Source organism: Papilio xuthus, unplaced genomic scaffold (genome assembly GCF_000836235.2).
Source record: "Papilio xuthus unplaced genomic scaffold, Pxut_1.1 DF829660.1, whole genome shotgun sequence".
Classification (NCBI taxonomy): domain Eukaryota; kingdom Metazoa; phylum Arthropoda; class Insecta; order Lepidoptera; family Papilionidae; genus Papilio; species Papilio xuthus.
In genome coordinates, this window is record NW_013528989.1 from 1,510,016 (window position 1) to 1,527,136 (window position 17,121).

At 32.0% G+C, this 17,121-nt stretch overlaps 2 protein-coding genes across 7 annotated transcripts in view; one reads left to right on the forward strand and one right to left on the reverse strand.

Moving 5' to 3' along the window:
- Positions 1-1,002: 1,002 nt before the first annotated feature.
- LOC106115694 (hemolin-like) overlaps positions 1,003-17,121 on the reverse strand; it is a 32,546-nt gene continuing 16,427 nt past the window's right edge. Inside the window, exons 5-8 of one of the 6 annotated variants that reach the window (XM_013309168.1) lie at positions 3,740-3,890; positions 2,452-3,042; positions 1,850-2,049; positions 1,003-1,426 (exon numbers count right to left, since the gene is read on the reverse strand). In XM_013309168.1, coding sequence (XP_013164622.1) covers positions 1,122-1,426; positions 1,850-2,049; positions 2,452-3,042; positions 3,740-3,890 — 1,247 coding nt within the window. In that variant the 3' untranslated portion in view covers positions 1,003-1,121. Of the gene's footprint in view, positions 1,427-1,849; positions 2,050-2,451; positions 3,043-3,739; positions 3,891-7,570; positions 8,968-9,723; positions 11,205-11,461; positions 12,638-13,363; positions 14,529-15,381; positions 16,516-17,121 lie in introns of those variants that run through there. The other 5 variants (XM_013309183.1, XM_013309191.1, XM_013309226.1 and 2 more) reach the window with 5 other exon arrangements.
- LOC106115745 (protein TEX261) lies at positions 4,423-7,389 on the forward strand. The gene is made up of 5 exons (XM_013309240.1): positions 4,423-4,930; positions 5,004-5,083; positions 5,315-5,536; positions 6,309-6,420; positions 6,923-7,389. Exons 1-5 carry the CDS (start codon positions 4,861-4,863, stop codon positions 7,039-7,041), a joined length of 603 nt encoding a protein of 200 aa, XP_013164694.1. The 5' UTR covers positions 4,423-4,860; the 3' UTR covers positions 7,042-7,389.

The following is a 17,121-nucleotide window of genomic DNA, read 5'->3' on the forward strand; positions in this document are numbered from 1 at the left end:
ATATTGTAATTTCTCTCTTAAGGAAAATAAACAAAAGCCTATAAAGATTATTTACAATACTAATACGTATGAGGAAAAAGGGAATGGACATATTCATCGTATTTCCTTGTGTTAACATCGCGGTGAATCCCACAGATAAAGATTAAGAAATTAGTAACCGTTACTATGCGAATAGCTTGAATAATAGGTTAAGAATTGACCTGGTAATCTATGCCATAAACATCGTGTTACTAATATTATAAATGCAAATGTTTGGATGTATAGATGGATGTTTGTTTAAAGGTATCTTCAGAACGGATGCATAGATCTCGCTTATATTTAGCATAGATGTAGAACATAGTCTGGAAGAATACGTATCCTACATTTTTTTTAATTCCGCGCGTAGAGTCGCTGGCTCGTTCGATCTCTAGAATAAGCGTACCTATAATCCGCATAACTAATAAACTAATTAACTAACTAACTAATTCTAATATAAACAAAATATATTTTTAAAGACACCTTATGTTATTATTAAGATAAACAATAAATCTTTTTAGGCATTCGAACTGCAAAAAAAGTTAAAAAACGTAATCATGGCTCCACGACCTCTATGCCATGTTTATTTTAGATTTAAAAATAAATAAAAAACGCGCCAACACGTTCCTCACAACATTCCAGGTTATAGCCGCGTCTCTATGCGAAACTCGTTATGAAAAAGGGCAAAACGAATCGAGAATATGTAACATCGATTCTTTTTATTTGTTAATCTGTAGATGACACCTGACATGTAATAAATTTATTACACCTCTTTGCATCTCAATAAACATAACGAAAAGCATACAGCGAAATAATCTGCATAAAATAACCGTAAGAAATATAGTTACGGTAAAAAAAAACGAGAAAAAAATTAATTGTTATATTTTTTACCGTTTTATTGGACTTGTAATAAAATTTAAAAAAAAAAATGTTTAATTTTTTTATGAATAAAATATGAAAATATTTTTTTAAATTTCATTTTTTTTATTGTAAGCATTGTCTATGATTTTAGTCCCCTATTAAGCGAGTCATGAACAAATATTTTCATTGGAATAAGAGTAAAAAGTTCGCATAGTGGAACAAAACACTATGGTATGTTTTTTTTCTTAAAAGGACATGACATAAAGTAGAGTTTCCACATACATTTCACCATAGACATTGTAAGCTTTACAACCGTAATATCCTGTCTGACCTTGTGTCACGTTCTTTAATGTCAAATGACTTTTCGTTGGTTCCCCTTCTAGATATATGGTCGTCAGTTCCATATCTGTTGATTCTTCAAAGAGTGGCTGAGCGTCTAACGTCCATAATACAATAGGTTCAGGTCTAGCGTTTATATCAAATGTGATTGTCACTGCTGTACCCTCGAATACCTTTATCACTGGATCAATGTTTTCAAATGTTGGTGCCACTGAGAAAAATTGATGAATAAATGAAGACACGTAAATTAAAAATAAAGACGTTAAAAATAATAATAAAGTTAACTCCTAGTTTAAAATGCAATTATTTTATCGTGATTTTTCCTCTGTACCAAATAATCTTACTCGTTTAGATGGACGTATGTTAGAAGGTATCTCCAGAACGGGTTGAAGGATCTTGATGAAATTTGGTATACATGTAGAACATAGTCTAGACGACCACATAGGCTTACTAAGTTTTTTTTTTTAATTCCACGCAAATTTAGTGGCTGGCAATCGCTAGTGAAACAATTAAACACCAATCTGTCAACCTGTCAATATAATTCTAGCTATGTTTTCGTGATTTATGACGTCACCATATGGCGCGAGTTTGTTTTTTAAATTTAAAAAGTGGTATAGTATTGGAAACTACTTACTAACAACGATCACTTCAATTTGATGTCTTCTTGGTGAGTTAACCTTATTCCTAACGATGCAAGTGTACGTCCCTTCGTCTTCCACTTTGACATCATTTATAATCAGCACTTGACCTCTATTCTTATTGTCTATGGTTATCCGGCTTGTCGAGTTCAGTATCCTTTTACTGTCTTTCATCCATGTTACATTCGGTGAAGGGCTGGTTATTAAAAAAAATAACAGAAGAAAAATAACTCCATTTTTTTTTTAAATCATATTATCTGTGGGTATCAAGTTCGGAAAAACACCAGTCTAAATTATCTTATTTCTTATCAATATTATAAATGCGAAAGTTTAGATGAATGTTTGTTTGAAGGTATCTTCGGAACGACTCAACGGATTTTGATGAAATTTGGTACACTTGTAGAGCATTTGATTGATCTAGAAGAATATATAGGCTACTTATTAAGCTTTCTGATTCCACGCGGACGGAGTTGCGGGAGACAGTAGGTTATATATCAATAATTCTGCCACGTATTTCATCAAGGGATACCTATGGTAGGTTACAATGGTAAATACATACAAAACAAGAAAATAATAGAGGTATTAACAAATAATTTACCTTCCAGAATAAATACAATATAATTTAATAACTTTCCCAACTTCAGCGAATATATTTTCACTCGTATAAATTTTTTCTAAATATTTATTCCCTTTATTATTATCTTGTACCTCTACAATGAAATGTTCTGCCGCTAATCCAGTTTTATTACTAACTTTAGATGTGACAAAACAATTGTACGATATATTTTTCAATGCATCCTCTTTGGTCACATTAAACAACCATAGACCACCGTCTGGCATAACGATATGCTCTTTTATAACATCTGTGTAATTGTTAACTTTTTTTTTATCTTTTATTTTCCATTCAAACATTGGATTTGGATTTGATTCTACTGGACAGTCAAGTAAAACAGGCTCTTTATCTAGAGCGATATGGTCTTCTATATATTCACTTATATCTAAATATGTATCGTAAACATTTATCATTGTTGATGTAGCGACTCTAAGATTTTGCTCTACAAAGCATTGATATCGTCCAATATCCTCCTCGGTTGGATTTAGAATTGTTATTGTACCGTTTTCCTTATTTGATATTATTCTAGGATTAGATTTAACGTTAAGGATATCTCCATTCTTTTCCCAGGAGTAACTGAAAAGTATCATTTGGTATATCACAACACAAAAGACAGACGTCAATTTTTTTTTATAATATTATAATATAAGGTGGCAAACGAGCGAGCGGCCACCTGAAATCGCTGAAATAGCGAAGCGACCGCTGCCCATAGACATACGCAATTGCATATACGTTACCTACCTTTAATCGCTGAAAGAGATTCACAGAAAGAAAATATTTTCCCTTCCTATGCATCCTCTCATCCGGAAAGTCCACTTCCACTTCCGGAAAAGGGTGGGAAGGGAAAGAGGACTAAATTAGGCCTCTAGGACGCACACTCATCAGACGAATCGCGGAATTGCTTCCACTTCACGCCTGTCTTCTGTGTGGTCGTGGTATTTCACCGGGCGAGCCGGGACAATTCGTGCGAAGATGTTAAAGCGGGCTCTACCATTGTAAAATGAAATGATATGTTAAAATGGAAGCAATTCGCGTTTTTGTTTGATAAGTTTGATTGCTCTTCCCATTCTTTTCCTATAGATAAAGGAAAGTAAATATACAGGGAAGAGTTCGCATATTAAGGGGAGATGTCTTCTTTCTGTGCATCTCCTGTCAATTATAGGTAGGCAAAGTATCCGCAAATGCGGATCTTTGTAGGTAGCAGCCACTTGTTCGTTTGTCAACGTATAAAAAAATAGATTCACAAGCGATGATTAGGTGGCAATAAACTTACGATAAATGAGGAACTTTTTTCACGGTAGAACATGGCAATGTAATATTATTTACGGGAGGAATCATGAGCCATACTATAGCAGGTGGGGGCGCTAGTATCGGCAACAGATCCAGGTCATCCGGTTTACCAGCAATAACGCTGTCTATAAGACCTGGATGGAATGGTTTCGGCGTTAAATATGTGTAATCAAGAATGGACAGTTAAACAAAAAGAATGCAATGAGATATATAACTCTAAGTTAAAAATATTACTAACTTTTATTACATGGCGCCTTTATAATAATTATAATTATAAAAACATAACTTACATAAACTGCCAAATGTAACAAGTAAATTGAACTGTTTGAAAAAAATCATTCTGTCTACTTCGAAATAATAATGCACTTTGTAATACTTTCGCGCGTTTCCTAACCTTAAATAAAATTCCGATCAAAAAAGTTACGATATAACTAACAACTAGGGATGTTCTAATGAAAGTCTGTGTCGCTTGTAAGAATTACACATATTTCTTCATTTTCGTTTTATAATTATACTATATACGCAAAGCCTGGTCAAGAGTCAGTTTATTCTTAACTAATCAACTGATGGCTGGTGTGAAATTCCGGTAAAAATATAAAATGCATATGGCAAAAGATGAAGCTTGACATCAAAAAAGAACTCAATTTTTAGGCAAAAAAATATTCTCTTTTTTCATGTTAACTTCTTGCTTAACGTATAATAGCAGTCTTCAATCGATAACCCAATTTAACATAAGGGACATCACTATTTCATATACCGGACACAAAGTTACTAATAGTGCGTAACATGGTATCGAATAAAGTTTATAAACAGTTGGAGGCTAAAGTGAACAAGGAATACGTTAACTTAAAATATTATTACTTAAGCACGTTCGCTTCGATGTAAATAATAACGATTTTGTGCCATGTTCCATCACTTCATAACATTTAAAACTTAACGAATTACAATTTATTTAAATATCGTGCAAAAACATCGATTTTGAATGTTATAAAATCGATACAATTATCCTTCCTTATTTTGACAGAATTAAGACATGACAGCTGACAACGCATCTAACCTAAAATTACTATTAAATAAAAACATAAGGATTTAAAATAAATAAAAATGTTGTTTCTACATTTAATAAGCGTCTTATCGTATATTGTACAAGCGGTATTTGTAACTATGGCTGTCGGTAAGTATACGCGAATGTTAAGCCCAGTCAGAAATATATCGTACTCTTTATAAAACATTACGTCTTATTTTAGCGGCTGGACTTTATTATTTGGCTGAATTAATTGAGGAGTATTCAGTAACAGCAAAATATGTGATATCCTGGTTAATTTTTGTAAGTATTTTATCATCTTACTCCTTACTAAAATAAATGCAAATGTTTAGATGGATGGATGTTTGTTTGAAGATATCTTCGGAACGGCTTAAGTTATATGGCTAAAATTTGGCATAGATGTAGAATATTATGTAGAAGAACACACAGACTACTTAAATTTTTTTTTAATTTCGCAGGGATGGAATCGCGGGTGATACTACAATATTGAGCGATATTTTTTTTAATTTTCAGGGTACCGCAGCCATTCATCTGGGTTTAATAATATTCGAGGATTTACCGTTACATTTAAATATGTTGGGTTTGCTACAGCAGTGTATACATTGGGCTATGATTCGAGATTTTCCCGTTGTTAAAATGACAAGTTTTACTCTATTTGCTTCTGTGATCAATTTGGTTACACACCATTATTTTGCCTTTAAGTATTTTGCAATTGCATATCTTCCTTTTTCAGAGGTAAGTCAATTTGAATTTCATTTTTATGATATTTGCAATGACAGTGCAAATCTGCCATGTTTTTTATGTAGCCACTATGGTGACCACTATTTTTATTTGACTAATAAACTAGCTAGATAATATTATGTAGTGCAAATACTTCCAACTTTTGCTTAACCTAAGTTAGATGACTAGGTCACAGTGAATACTGGTCCAGAGTGTCACTTCACACATATATTTAAATTACTTCACAAATGTGCAGCATCATGATGTTTTTTCCTTGTATGTAGCTTTGAAATTCGAACATTAGTATATGGTAGGGTTTGAACCATGAACATATAGATTAAAAGTACATTTTTTTTATATCATAAGGTGGCAAACAAGCGAGTGGCCACCTGAAATAGCTGAAATAGCATAGTGACTGTTGCCCATAGACATACGCAATCGCATATGCATTGCCTACCTTTAATCGACGAAGGAGAGGATGCACAGAAAGAAAATACCTTCCCTTTCCATGCATCCTCCCATCCAGAAAGTCCACTTCCACTTCCTTTCCTTATAAGAAAAAGGGTGGGAAGGGAAAGAGGACTAAATTAGGCCTCCAGGCCACACACTCATCAGACTGTAGTTGGAATTGCTTCCACTTGACGCCTGTCTTCTGTGTGGTTGTGGTATTTCACCGGGCGAGCCGGGCCAATTCGTGCGAAGATGTTAAAGCGGGCTCTACCACTGTTAAAACACTACATTGCTAAACTACTGTGCCAATGATATTCTTTTTTTTTTTAATTTTCAGGTGTTGGGTTATTTCACAATATGTCTATGGCTTGTTCCCTTGACATTATTTGTATCTCTGACTGCAAATGATTATGTACTACCAACACGGGGTGAGAAGCAACCTTTACTAGGTAAATATGTTTTTAAACACATTAAGAGACTATGGCGAGAAGAACTGTTCTAAGTAGGTGGCTGTAGTCAAGAGTGGGCTGTCATCTGTAAATCATCCAAAATGTCGTTGTGGCAATTAAATTTAAATTTCTTTGTAATTTTCGAGTGGAATTTGATGGAAGTCACTGCAATGAGTACTGCATAGTCTCCAAGCCCAATGTTTCATACTAAACTTACTGCTTTTCTGTTTAAATCAGTCTTTCCCAAAGTGGTTGATAACGCCCCCTTGTGTGTCTCAAGTTGCGGGTTATAGTAAAAGTTTCCTTTACAATTCTCCGTTAATATACATATATAGGTCACAATAATTAATTAATTTGAAGTTATAGTGGTTTTTAAATATGTGAAAATATGGGGGCGCTAAAAAAATATTTATTCTCAAAGTGGGCAGTAGACAAAATAAGTTTGGGAATCGCTGGTTTAAAGTATATGTTACGTTTTAATTTGTTTTTTTTTTAATTCCAGGTGATAATAATGTCGTCACAGATTATCTATCGCGTAAGGCGAATACATACAGCCTCCTGTCATTTTTCAGTTACGCCAAAGATTCAATACTACCTCAAAGAAGTAAAAAAGCATTTTGAATATTTTCACAATTTCAATAGTTTCATAAGTTGTATTCCACTGACTCGCTTTACGAGTTTTAATAAATATCGTAGCAATAAATGTCAGATTTGACATAAGCACTGACAGATGACATTTCAAAGTACGTCAAGCTGTTAAATAAAAAGGCAAAGGTTAACACCGTACAGCCAAAGTCTTAATGTTATTTAATTAGATATTGTAGACAATTTAGATTTTGTAATTTAAGATGGCTAGCAAATTATATAGCTTTAGATAAATATTAACTTTTATTAGTTTGCTTTAAAAGACATAACAAAGATTGAACTGATTTAATCCAATTTTGATACACTGCCTTGCCAAGTAGGCTATGAAATTAGACTCATCTATATGTCAATGTAAAAAAAAAATTATTTATAGATTGATTTGTATAACTTAAGGAAAAGACGTTTTATTAATTTTGTAAATATTTAATGTGTTGTTTTTTTATGCTTTGTGATAAAGAAATAAATTATTAAGAAAAAAAACTTTTTTTTATTTTTTATTTGATGAATTAAAACAAAAAATAATCCTCGACATTAAAATACAACCTTTGTAAAATTAATTTAACTATTCTTAAGAATAAACAACACTAGAAAATAATCTTACTAATATTATAAATGCGAATGTTTAGATGGATGTTAGATCACCAGAACAGCTGCACGGATCGCGCTGAAAGGCATAGATTTAGAACATAGTTTGGAAGAACACAGACTACTAATTTTTTTAATCTATAATTTTTTTTTTAATTATAAATGAAAAAAGAGGCTTTTTTTTGCGTCGATGAAGGCTGATGTGTTAACGACATGAATTATTTTTAACTATAGAATGATGTACTCTCAAATGTAATCTCAAACTGGAACCTTGAACAAACGCTTTCCCACATTCTTTACAAACGCATCTTTTATCATTCGTATGTATTCTCGTATGTAACAATAAACCCTTTTTTCTTCGGAATGTTTTCTTGCAAAATTCACATTCATATGCCCTTACATCGAAATGTTTTAGTCTGTGGTCTTGCAAAATACTATTCGTAAACGATTTATAATCACATAAATCACAATTGAATGATCTCTCTCTGACATGGACTCGTAAATTGTGCCTAACTAACGCACTTTTACTTAAATACACTTTGTTGCATAACTCGCATGGTATTTGGTAAGTTTTTTCATCATGAACGATGGCAAGATGACGTTTCTTCAAATATCTACTGCGCAACACTTCCGGACATTTCGGGCATTGTAGAATAAAAGTTTTGTGAACTGTTGTCAGATGTTTATCCAATGTATGAGCGGACATAAATCTTTTATCACATTCAACACATTTGAAAATATCTTCGTCCGTATGAGCTTTTCTAATATGATTAGCTAAATTCTTTTTCAAAAGGAATGTTTGACTACAATATTCACAGACGTAGCTATTATTGTTATGGTTTTTGTGAACGTGACGTAAAAGTGGTCCAAAGAATCGAAAACTTTGACCACAGACAATACAAGCCATATCATCATCGGATAATTTGAAAGAAGTGAAATGTTTTGTCACATCACTATCGTAATTAACATCATGAGCATAGACAATATGCTGTAGAAAATCATCAAAACTTTTTATCGTTTTTGGACATTTTTTACAAGCTATTTCCGATATGTCTAACTTTACACCGTTTTTTCTTATTAAATTTCTTATATATTTACTGCGTATAAAACCAGCATGTTCTTCTTTTGTGTGCTGTTTCAATTTTTTGCTCTCCGAGAAATGTTCTGGGCAGTAAAAACACCAATATTTATTATAAAACCATCTAAACGGAATTATTGTTGAATATTCTCGAATTAAATTTATCAATATGACCGATCCCTCCTTCCATTTTCTATATTGAATCATACGTTCACTCTTTATTGCCGATGAAAGTTTGTCTGGAATAAAACAAATTTTTTAGGTTATATTTTTTTATTATAGAAATTTAAATATAAGTTTGCTTAAAATTATAACATAATATATATAATATTCTTCTATAGTTCACAAGCTAAAAGAAAACGAATTATAAAGTAAAATGAATTAAATAAAATTATGCGTCAAAATGCATGATGTCACAGCTAAAAATTAAAAAAAAAAATATGTCAGAATTCGTACTTTTGTAGTGATTTTTGACATTTGTAATTTAAAGTGTACATTTTTATTCGAAACTTTATAAAATGTGTAACTTAAAACTAAATTTATATCATTTTAGCTGTAACATAATACTTATAAATTCTGTTTATTTTAAGGATCCAAACCATAGACATATAACTTATAGATAGATTGTTCCATACAATGACGTTTAATCGCTTGATTTAACAAATCTTTATGTATTTTATATTACATCAGTAAGGCCTAAAAAATACTTTTTCGCGTCACTTTTGTGACCCAGATTAGTTTAATATCTATTTTTATATGTATGATGCAAAATACTTTCGTATAATCGTAAATAAATAAAAAAAAACTTAATTAAAAAATCTGTGATCAACATAGCTGTTGTCAAATATATAATTACGTACCGTTATATGTTTCGTGTCGATTAGAAGTTGAAACTTAATAAACACGTCAAATTTAAAACATGGCGGCCATTACGATATTTGATTTTATGTAATATTGTTAAATAAGTATAGGTAATGAGAAATTTCAATAATAAAAAATTGTTTCAAAAGAAATATTTTGCAATTTTATTTAGTATAAAATGTACTTTGTTTATAATTTATGATTTGGATTGGAATCCGATATCTAAAGCTACAAATTATAGCAAGGCTGTTCTAATTTGGAAGTTTACGTTTTTGTTTAATAAGGTGGCAAACGAGCGAGCGGCCTGAAATCGCTGAAATAGCGAAGTGACCGTTGCCCATAGACATACGCAATTGCATATGCGTTACCTTTAATCGTCGGAGGAGAGGTTGCACAGCAAGAAAATATTTTTTCTTTCCATGCATCCTCTCATCCGGAAAGTCCACTTCCACTTCCTATCCTTTCCTTATAAGAAAAAGGGTACGTAAGTATAAATTATATTTTTATTTTTTACTATCCCTTACTATAGAGTGATGGACTCGTAAATGTATTTTCAAACTTGTACTTTGTACAAATGCTTTTCCGCATTCGGAACAAATATATCTTTTATCATTTGTATGAATTCTTCTATGAAATTCTAGAGTCTTCTTTCTTTGGAAGCTTTTCTTGCAGAATTCACATTCGAATGGCCTTGAATCGTCATGTTTCACCATGTGACGCTGCAAATTTTCTTTATCAAACGATTTATAACCACATATCTCACATGTAAATGTTTTTTCTCTAACATGGACCCTTAAATTGTGCGTAACAAGTGCACTTTTCGCCAAATACACTCTTGGACATAACTCGCAAGCGAATTGTGAACTTTTCTCGTCATGGACAAGCGCTAGATGGCGCTTCTTCAAATATCTACTACCAAGAACCTCTGGGCATTTCGGACATTTTAACCTATCAGTTTTATGTTCTTTTAAAGAGTGCTGATTCAAAGCGTAATTACTTGTGAACGTTTTACCGCATTTCTCACATTTACGACCGTTGTAACTGCCGTGTACATTTTTCATGTGACTCTGAACATTTACTTTAGCAATGAAACTTTGTCCGCAAATTTCGCATAAAAATTTATTTGCTATTTTATTATGATGTTTGTGTACATGCGTTAAAAGTGGTCCGAAAAAACGAAACTGCAGACCGCATTCGATACATCCCATAGCATCGTCTGATAATTTAAAACAAAAGAAATGTTTGATAACGGTTTTATCGTAAACTACTTCATGTGCTTTTGTCGCGTGTTCTAAAAACTCTTCGAAATTCTTTATAATCTTTGGACATTTTTTGCAAGCTATATCCGATACGTCTAATTTGACTCTTGCATTTTTTAATAAACTTCTCAATACATTATAACTATTTAAATCGGCGTGTTCTTCTTTTGTGTGTTCTTTTAATTGTTTGCTGTCGACAAAATCATAACAACAATAAAAGCACATATATTTATTTGAATACCATCTAAATGGCATTATTGTGGAATTTTCTAGAATTACCACGAGCAGTTTGGCCATTTCGTCCTTTTTTATTCTTGTCTCCAGACGATCGTCGAGCTTTGACAAGTACATAATTTCTGTAATGAAAGAAATTCTCCATTTATTTACTCTTCTATATATTTTTTTAATTTTGCTTTATATTTAATAAGAAGTTTATACGAATTTTTATGATATATCTTAAAGTAAAGATATACTTAAACTAAATTTAATATTGAATCATTAAGTTTCACAGATAATAAAGAAATTGCCGCGCCATTTTCTGATATAAAAAATACGAAAGTTGAGCGTTCCAAGTTTTTACCTAAGTTTTTTTTTAATCTGTACTTTTTATTTGACATTAGTGACATAACCAGTACGTGTAAATACTTTTATGAAACAAAAACTAATCCGGATTTACGAATGTCTTTTCTTATACATATTTAATAAAAATGGTTACGATATAAATTTTTAAATTAAAATTTAATTTCAAATTAATTTTTCTCATGCATATTAATACAGTGTTGTTTCATTGTTTTTTTAGTCTTGAACGTTTTATCGCAAAATGTGCATTTGACATTTCTGGCAGAACTATGTTTGAGCATGTGCTTTTTTAAATCATCTCCACCGAATAACTTCCAACCGCAGATGCTACATTCAGCATTTTTTTCTTTTAAATGAGTTTGTCTTATGTGCCTTAACATCGTTGTTTTAAAAACAAAAGTTTTCGAACAATATTCACAAGAGAAACAAGCACGACTACCATGAAGTATCATATGTCTGGCCAGTTTATAAGTAGATGGTAACGCTGCGCTACAAAGACGACAATTATATTTTTTACCGTGATAATTTTGCATGTGCGTCCTCAATTTCGTATGAGGTAAATATAAATCACATTGCGAACATTTAACGCCATTACTATGTTTAGATTTGATATGACATTGTAGATAATAAATACTACTGTAATTCCGACCACAGATATCACAAAGATATTCTGTCTGTGTATGCTCTTTACTTGTATGAACGAACATTTGGCTGAATGTTAAAAAACCTTTCTCACATAGCACACAATAAATATGAACGTCATCGAATTTATAACTATCGATACAATTAATATGCGTATTGTAATCGATTTTATGCATATCGATTAAATGATCGATTAATTTATGCACTTCATTGAAATTGTCTCCGCATAATGTGCATTCCATATTCGTGACGTCAACATTAACCACAGACAAGAAATAATTATTTATTGCATTATTTAAATCTTTTTTTATATCGTGTATTCGTTGATGTGATTTCCATTCTTTGGGTGTTTTAAAAATATCCTCACAGAAGAAACACCTGTAAAATTCTCGCAGCCATCTAAATGGGACTAAAGTTGAATTTAATAATAATAACTTTACATTATTTATCATAATTTCTCTTTTTTCCGTATTCGTATATTTTTTTGTTGTTGGTATTGATGACATCGAAAAATCTGAATCTGTTTGTTCTGATAAATTTTCTCTAGCTTTCTCTTCTTCGGTATATCCTGCAAGTAAAATTTCTTCTTAAAAAAAAAAAAACAAATTGCTTGATTTTTTTTTATATTTTCTTTTCAAAACACTGCCCTAATAGGATACCCCGTATACAACAGGAGAAGAACATTTTTGCCGTGTTTTTTTTCGTTAAAATTTGTTTTGTGGATAAATAAAAAAAAATTTAGGAAAAATCGTATTTATTTATAAAATACATAAGAATTAAACCGAGGCGTTTATTTTGATATATAATTTTACACATTATTAATTAGAATCTTTTGGCGCGAAATGGCGCGCTTTCGTTATAAAGTCAAGTGTCAGAATGATTAGTGAGGGGACATAAACGTCGACATTTTTGCAAGGCTAGTGTTGCGACACACCGGCACTGTGCCGGATTTTCTTCCAAATATCAAAAGGGAATAGAGAATGAACATTTATATGGAAATGTAAAGTTTACGTTATTGTTTCGTGATTTAAATAATTAGCTTAAATAAGTTTTAACACAAAATCGAAGCATATATTCATCATCAGCTCACTATATGTCCCCACTGAGGGGCTCGAAGTCTACCTTAAGTTATGTGACTCGGTCATAGTCAACCACGCTGGTCAAGTGCGGGTTGACTTCACACATATCTTTGAATTTCATCTCAGATATGTGCAGCATCACGATGTTTTCCTTCACCGTAACGTCGGATAAATATACATATGTAAATCGGAAATGGAAAAACACATTGGTAGATTGCGGGATTCGAACCTAGGACCTGCAGATTGCAAGTCAAGTGCTTAACCCTTGAGCCACCGATCTTACGAAGCATATATTAAAGTATCACTGTTGTCCTGTAAACGTATTTTCATATATTTGTGTCTTATGCATTCTTGAATAATGAGCTCTCATGATTTTTTTCGTCGTGAATGCTTTATCACATGAATTACATTTGAAATTCTTTTCACCACTATGTTTAAACATGTGATTCTTTAATCGATTACTATTAAATGCTTTCCATCCACAAACACCACAAACATGATTCCTAACCTTCAAATGCGTATCCCTTAAATGTGTCATCATCATACTGCGAAACACAAAAGTTTTAGGGCAATGCAAACATTTAATTTCTTGTCTATTTTTATGCTCTGCCACCATATGTCTTGAACGTTTGTAATGACTTTGAAATGTTTCAGTACAAACAAGACATTTATATTTCCTATCCAAATCGTGTTGGTTTTTCTGATGTGTCTTCAATTTTGATCTGGTTTCAAATTTAACACCACATTCGGGACATAAGACACCATTGTTTTCATGCACCGATTTAACATGGGCTCTCAATAGGTTAGCATCTTTGAAATTCTGTCCGCAAACATCGCATAATATTGCCGAGATTCCTTTATGGTCTTTATTAGTATGATGTAATAGTGGTCCAAATGTATAGAAAGATGCACCGCAAACAAGACAATTAATTGATAAATTATCAAGTTTAAATGCGACCATACATACACCTATATCTTTATTATAAATCATACCATGTTTGGTAATAAGATGATCTATCAAATCGTAAAGATCGTCTATTTTCTCTGGACATAATTTACATGATAAATTCGATATATCAATATAAACAATCTGTTCCCAATAATTATTCATAGCTTGCTCTTTCACATTATCACCAATGTGTGTAATTTGATGATCTTTCAAATCTGAAGATTCTTGAAATATGTCATAGCAATAAAAACATCTATATGAACTTTTTAACCATCTGAACGGCATCACTGTTGATTTTAATAAAACTTGAAGTACATTATTTCTCATTATTTTTAATCTACCCTTTGATGTTATAAGTTTATGGTCATTATTGTCTTGGTCTTCGAACACTGCGGTTGTCTGTTTCGTTTTCTGACCACCTCTTGGTTCTCCTGGAAGGAAAACGTATTTTGTTTTATTTTTCTTCGAATATATTTTTATTATAGGTGGCCAGATACATCAAGACACTCTTTTCGTTAAAACTTTTCGCATTTTTTTAAATTTTGAACCATTAAAAAAACTATTGGATCGATTTCAATTATTTTTTGTTTTTAAAATGCTACATTATTACTGAGTAACATAAGCTATATTTATCTCACAGACAAAAGCAAGTTTATAATAAAACTAGCTGTTTCCCGCGACTCCATCCGCGAGGAATTAAAAAAAACTTAGTGAGCCTTTGTGTTCATCAAGACTATGATCTACGACAAATTTCATCAAGATCCGTTGAGCAGTTCCGGACCTTTAAACAAACATCCATCCATCTAAACATTCGAATTTAAATTAGTAAGACTAAGTGCTTGGTCGTCAAGCTCACGAATTAAACTTTACTAAGGTAGTTCCTTCAGTATTTATAACTATGAAATTATTCCTTGCGTGGTGATAAAATATAAGATAAGAAGTTATTTGACAATTAAATTTCAATTTTAGTGTGAAATAAAACTATAGTTAAAGCAAATGAAAATATTTTTAATTAGGAAGAAAAAAAAACTAAAATTATTACCAACCTAACCTAACCAGAAAACTACTTTTATACATAATAAAATTCAATTTTATTTTTTTTACATCATAAGGTAGCAAACGAGCGAGCGGCCACCTGAAATCGCTGAAATAGCGAAGTGACCGTTGCCCATAGACATATGCAATTGCATAAGCGTTGCCTAACTTTAATCTACGGAGGAGAGGATGCACAGAAAGAAAATATATTCCCTTTCCATGCATCCTCTCATCCTTATAATTAAAAGGGTAGGAAGGAAAGGACTAAATTAAGCCTCCGGGAAGTTATAAAGTATCAAACTCATTTATATAATTCATAGTAATGTAATTCCTTTTCATGAGCATTTAAAGTATCAAAATCGATAAATCCACGTCTACACCAACGACAAACACGTCCAAATTTACCCGAATGCACTTTCATATGGGCTCTCAGATTACTTGATCTACCAAAACGTCGTTCACATATACTACACATGTAATTCTTTTCATCAAAATGTTTACGTTTGTGTAATTTTATCATCCATCGTATACCGCTTGTATAATCACATATATCACATTGATATTTGATTGATGGATGTAAAGATTGTACATGTAGTAACATAGCACCTTTTGTATTACACACTTTATCACAATACGAACATTTGATAAGATATTTCTCAACATTGTGTACATTACCCATGTGCACATTCATTTTGTATAAAGTATCAAATCTTGTACTACACAAATTACACACGTGAGAACGTACTACGCCGTGTATACGATGTTTATGTTTCAACATTTTATGAAACGCATCAAATATTTTACTACATATCTGACATTTATATCCATTATGTGAATTATTTATATGTCGTTTCAATCTTACTCCATTTATAAAAGTGAGGCCACATATTTGACATATAAAATCATGTTCCATATGATTTTTGAACATATGATTAAGGATACAATTAAAATTATCGTATATCGAATCACAGAGAACACATTTCATATTAGTTTTTTTTAGAACAAATGGTAAAACGCATGTTATAGTATCATCGTATTTTTGTTCATGTTCAGAATTAATGTGGTTTATTAAATCTTGTATTGTGTTGATAGATTTGCTACACATTTTACAAGACAATTCAGTTACGTCTATCTTAACCGGTATATCTTTCGTTATGATTCTTTTAGGTATGAAATTATCTAGATTTATTACGTGACTTTTTGTATGTTTTTTTAATACATCACAATCTTTCATATATTTATTACAATAGAAACATTTAAATCCTTTCGTATTCCAATGAAATGGTAAAATATTACCATACTTGAGTAGCAGGATTATATTCTTTCGGACCTTATGTAATCTTTCTATATATGTTTCTTGTACTTCACTCTCGATCTTTATCCCTGGAAAGAGATGTCGATCGTTTACGAAAATTTACTAATTGTCTACTACATTAGAGATAAAATTAGTTACGAAATGTCTAGACTAAAAAGGTAGAAATTCGTTGAATTAATAGAACATTCAAACACGTAGCTTTAAAGGTATTACAATAATACAGATGTTTTAAAAAAACACAGTAGTAGAGCAGTTTAACAATGGTAGAGCCCGCTTTAACATGTTCGCACGAATTGGCCCGGCTCGCCCGGTGAAATACCACGACCACACAGAAAACAGGCGTGAAGTGGAAGCAATTCCGCGTTTCGTCTGATGAGTGTGCGTCTCGGAGGCCAAAATTAGTCCTGTTTTCCTTCCCACCCTTTTTCTTATAAGGAAAGGATGGAAGTGGAAGTGGACTTTCCGGATGAGAGGATGCATGGAAAGGGAAAATATTTTCTTTCTGTGCATCCTCTCCTCCGTCGATTAAAGGTAGGCAACGCATAAGCACTTGCGTATGCCTATGGGAAACGGTCACTTAGCTATTTCAGCGATTTCAAGTGGCCGCTCGCTCGTTTGCCACCTTGTGATATAAAAAAAAGCAGAGTTATTTAGTTTTATCCCGCAATTTTGTC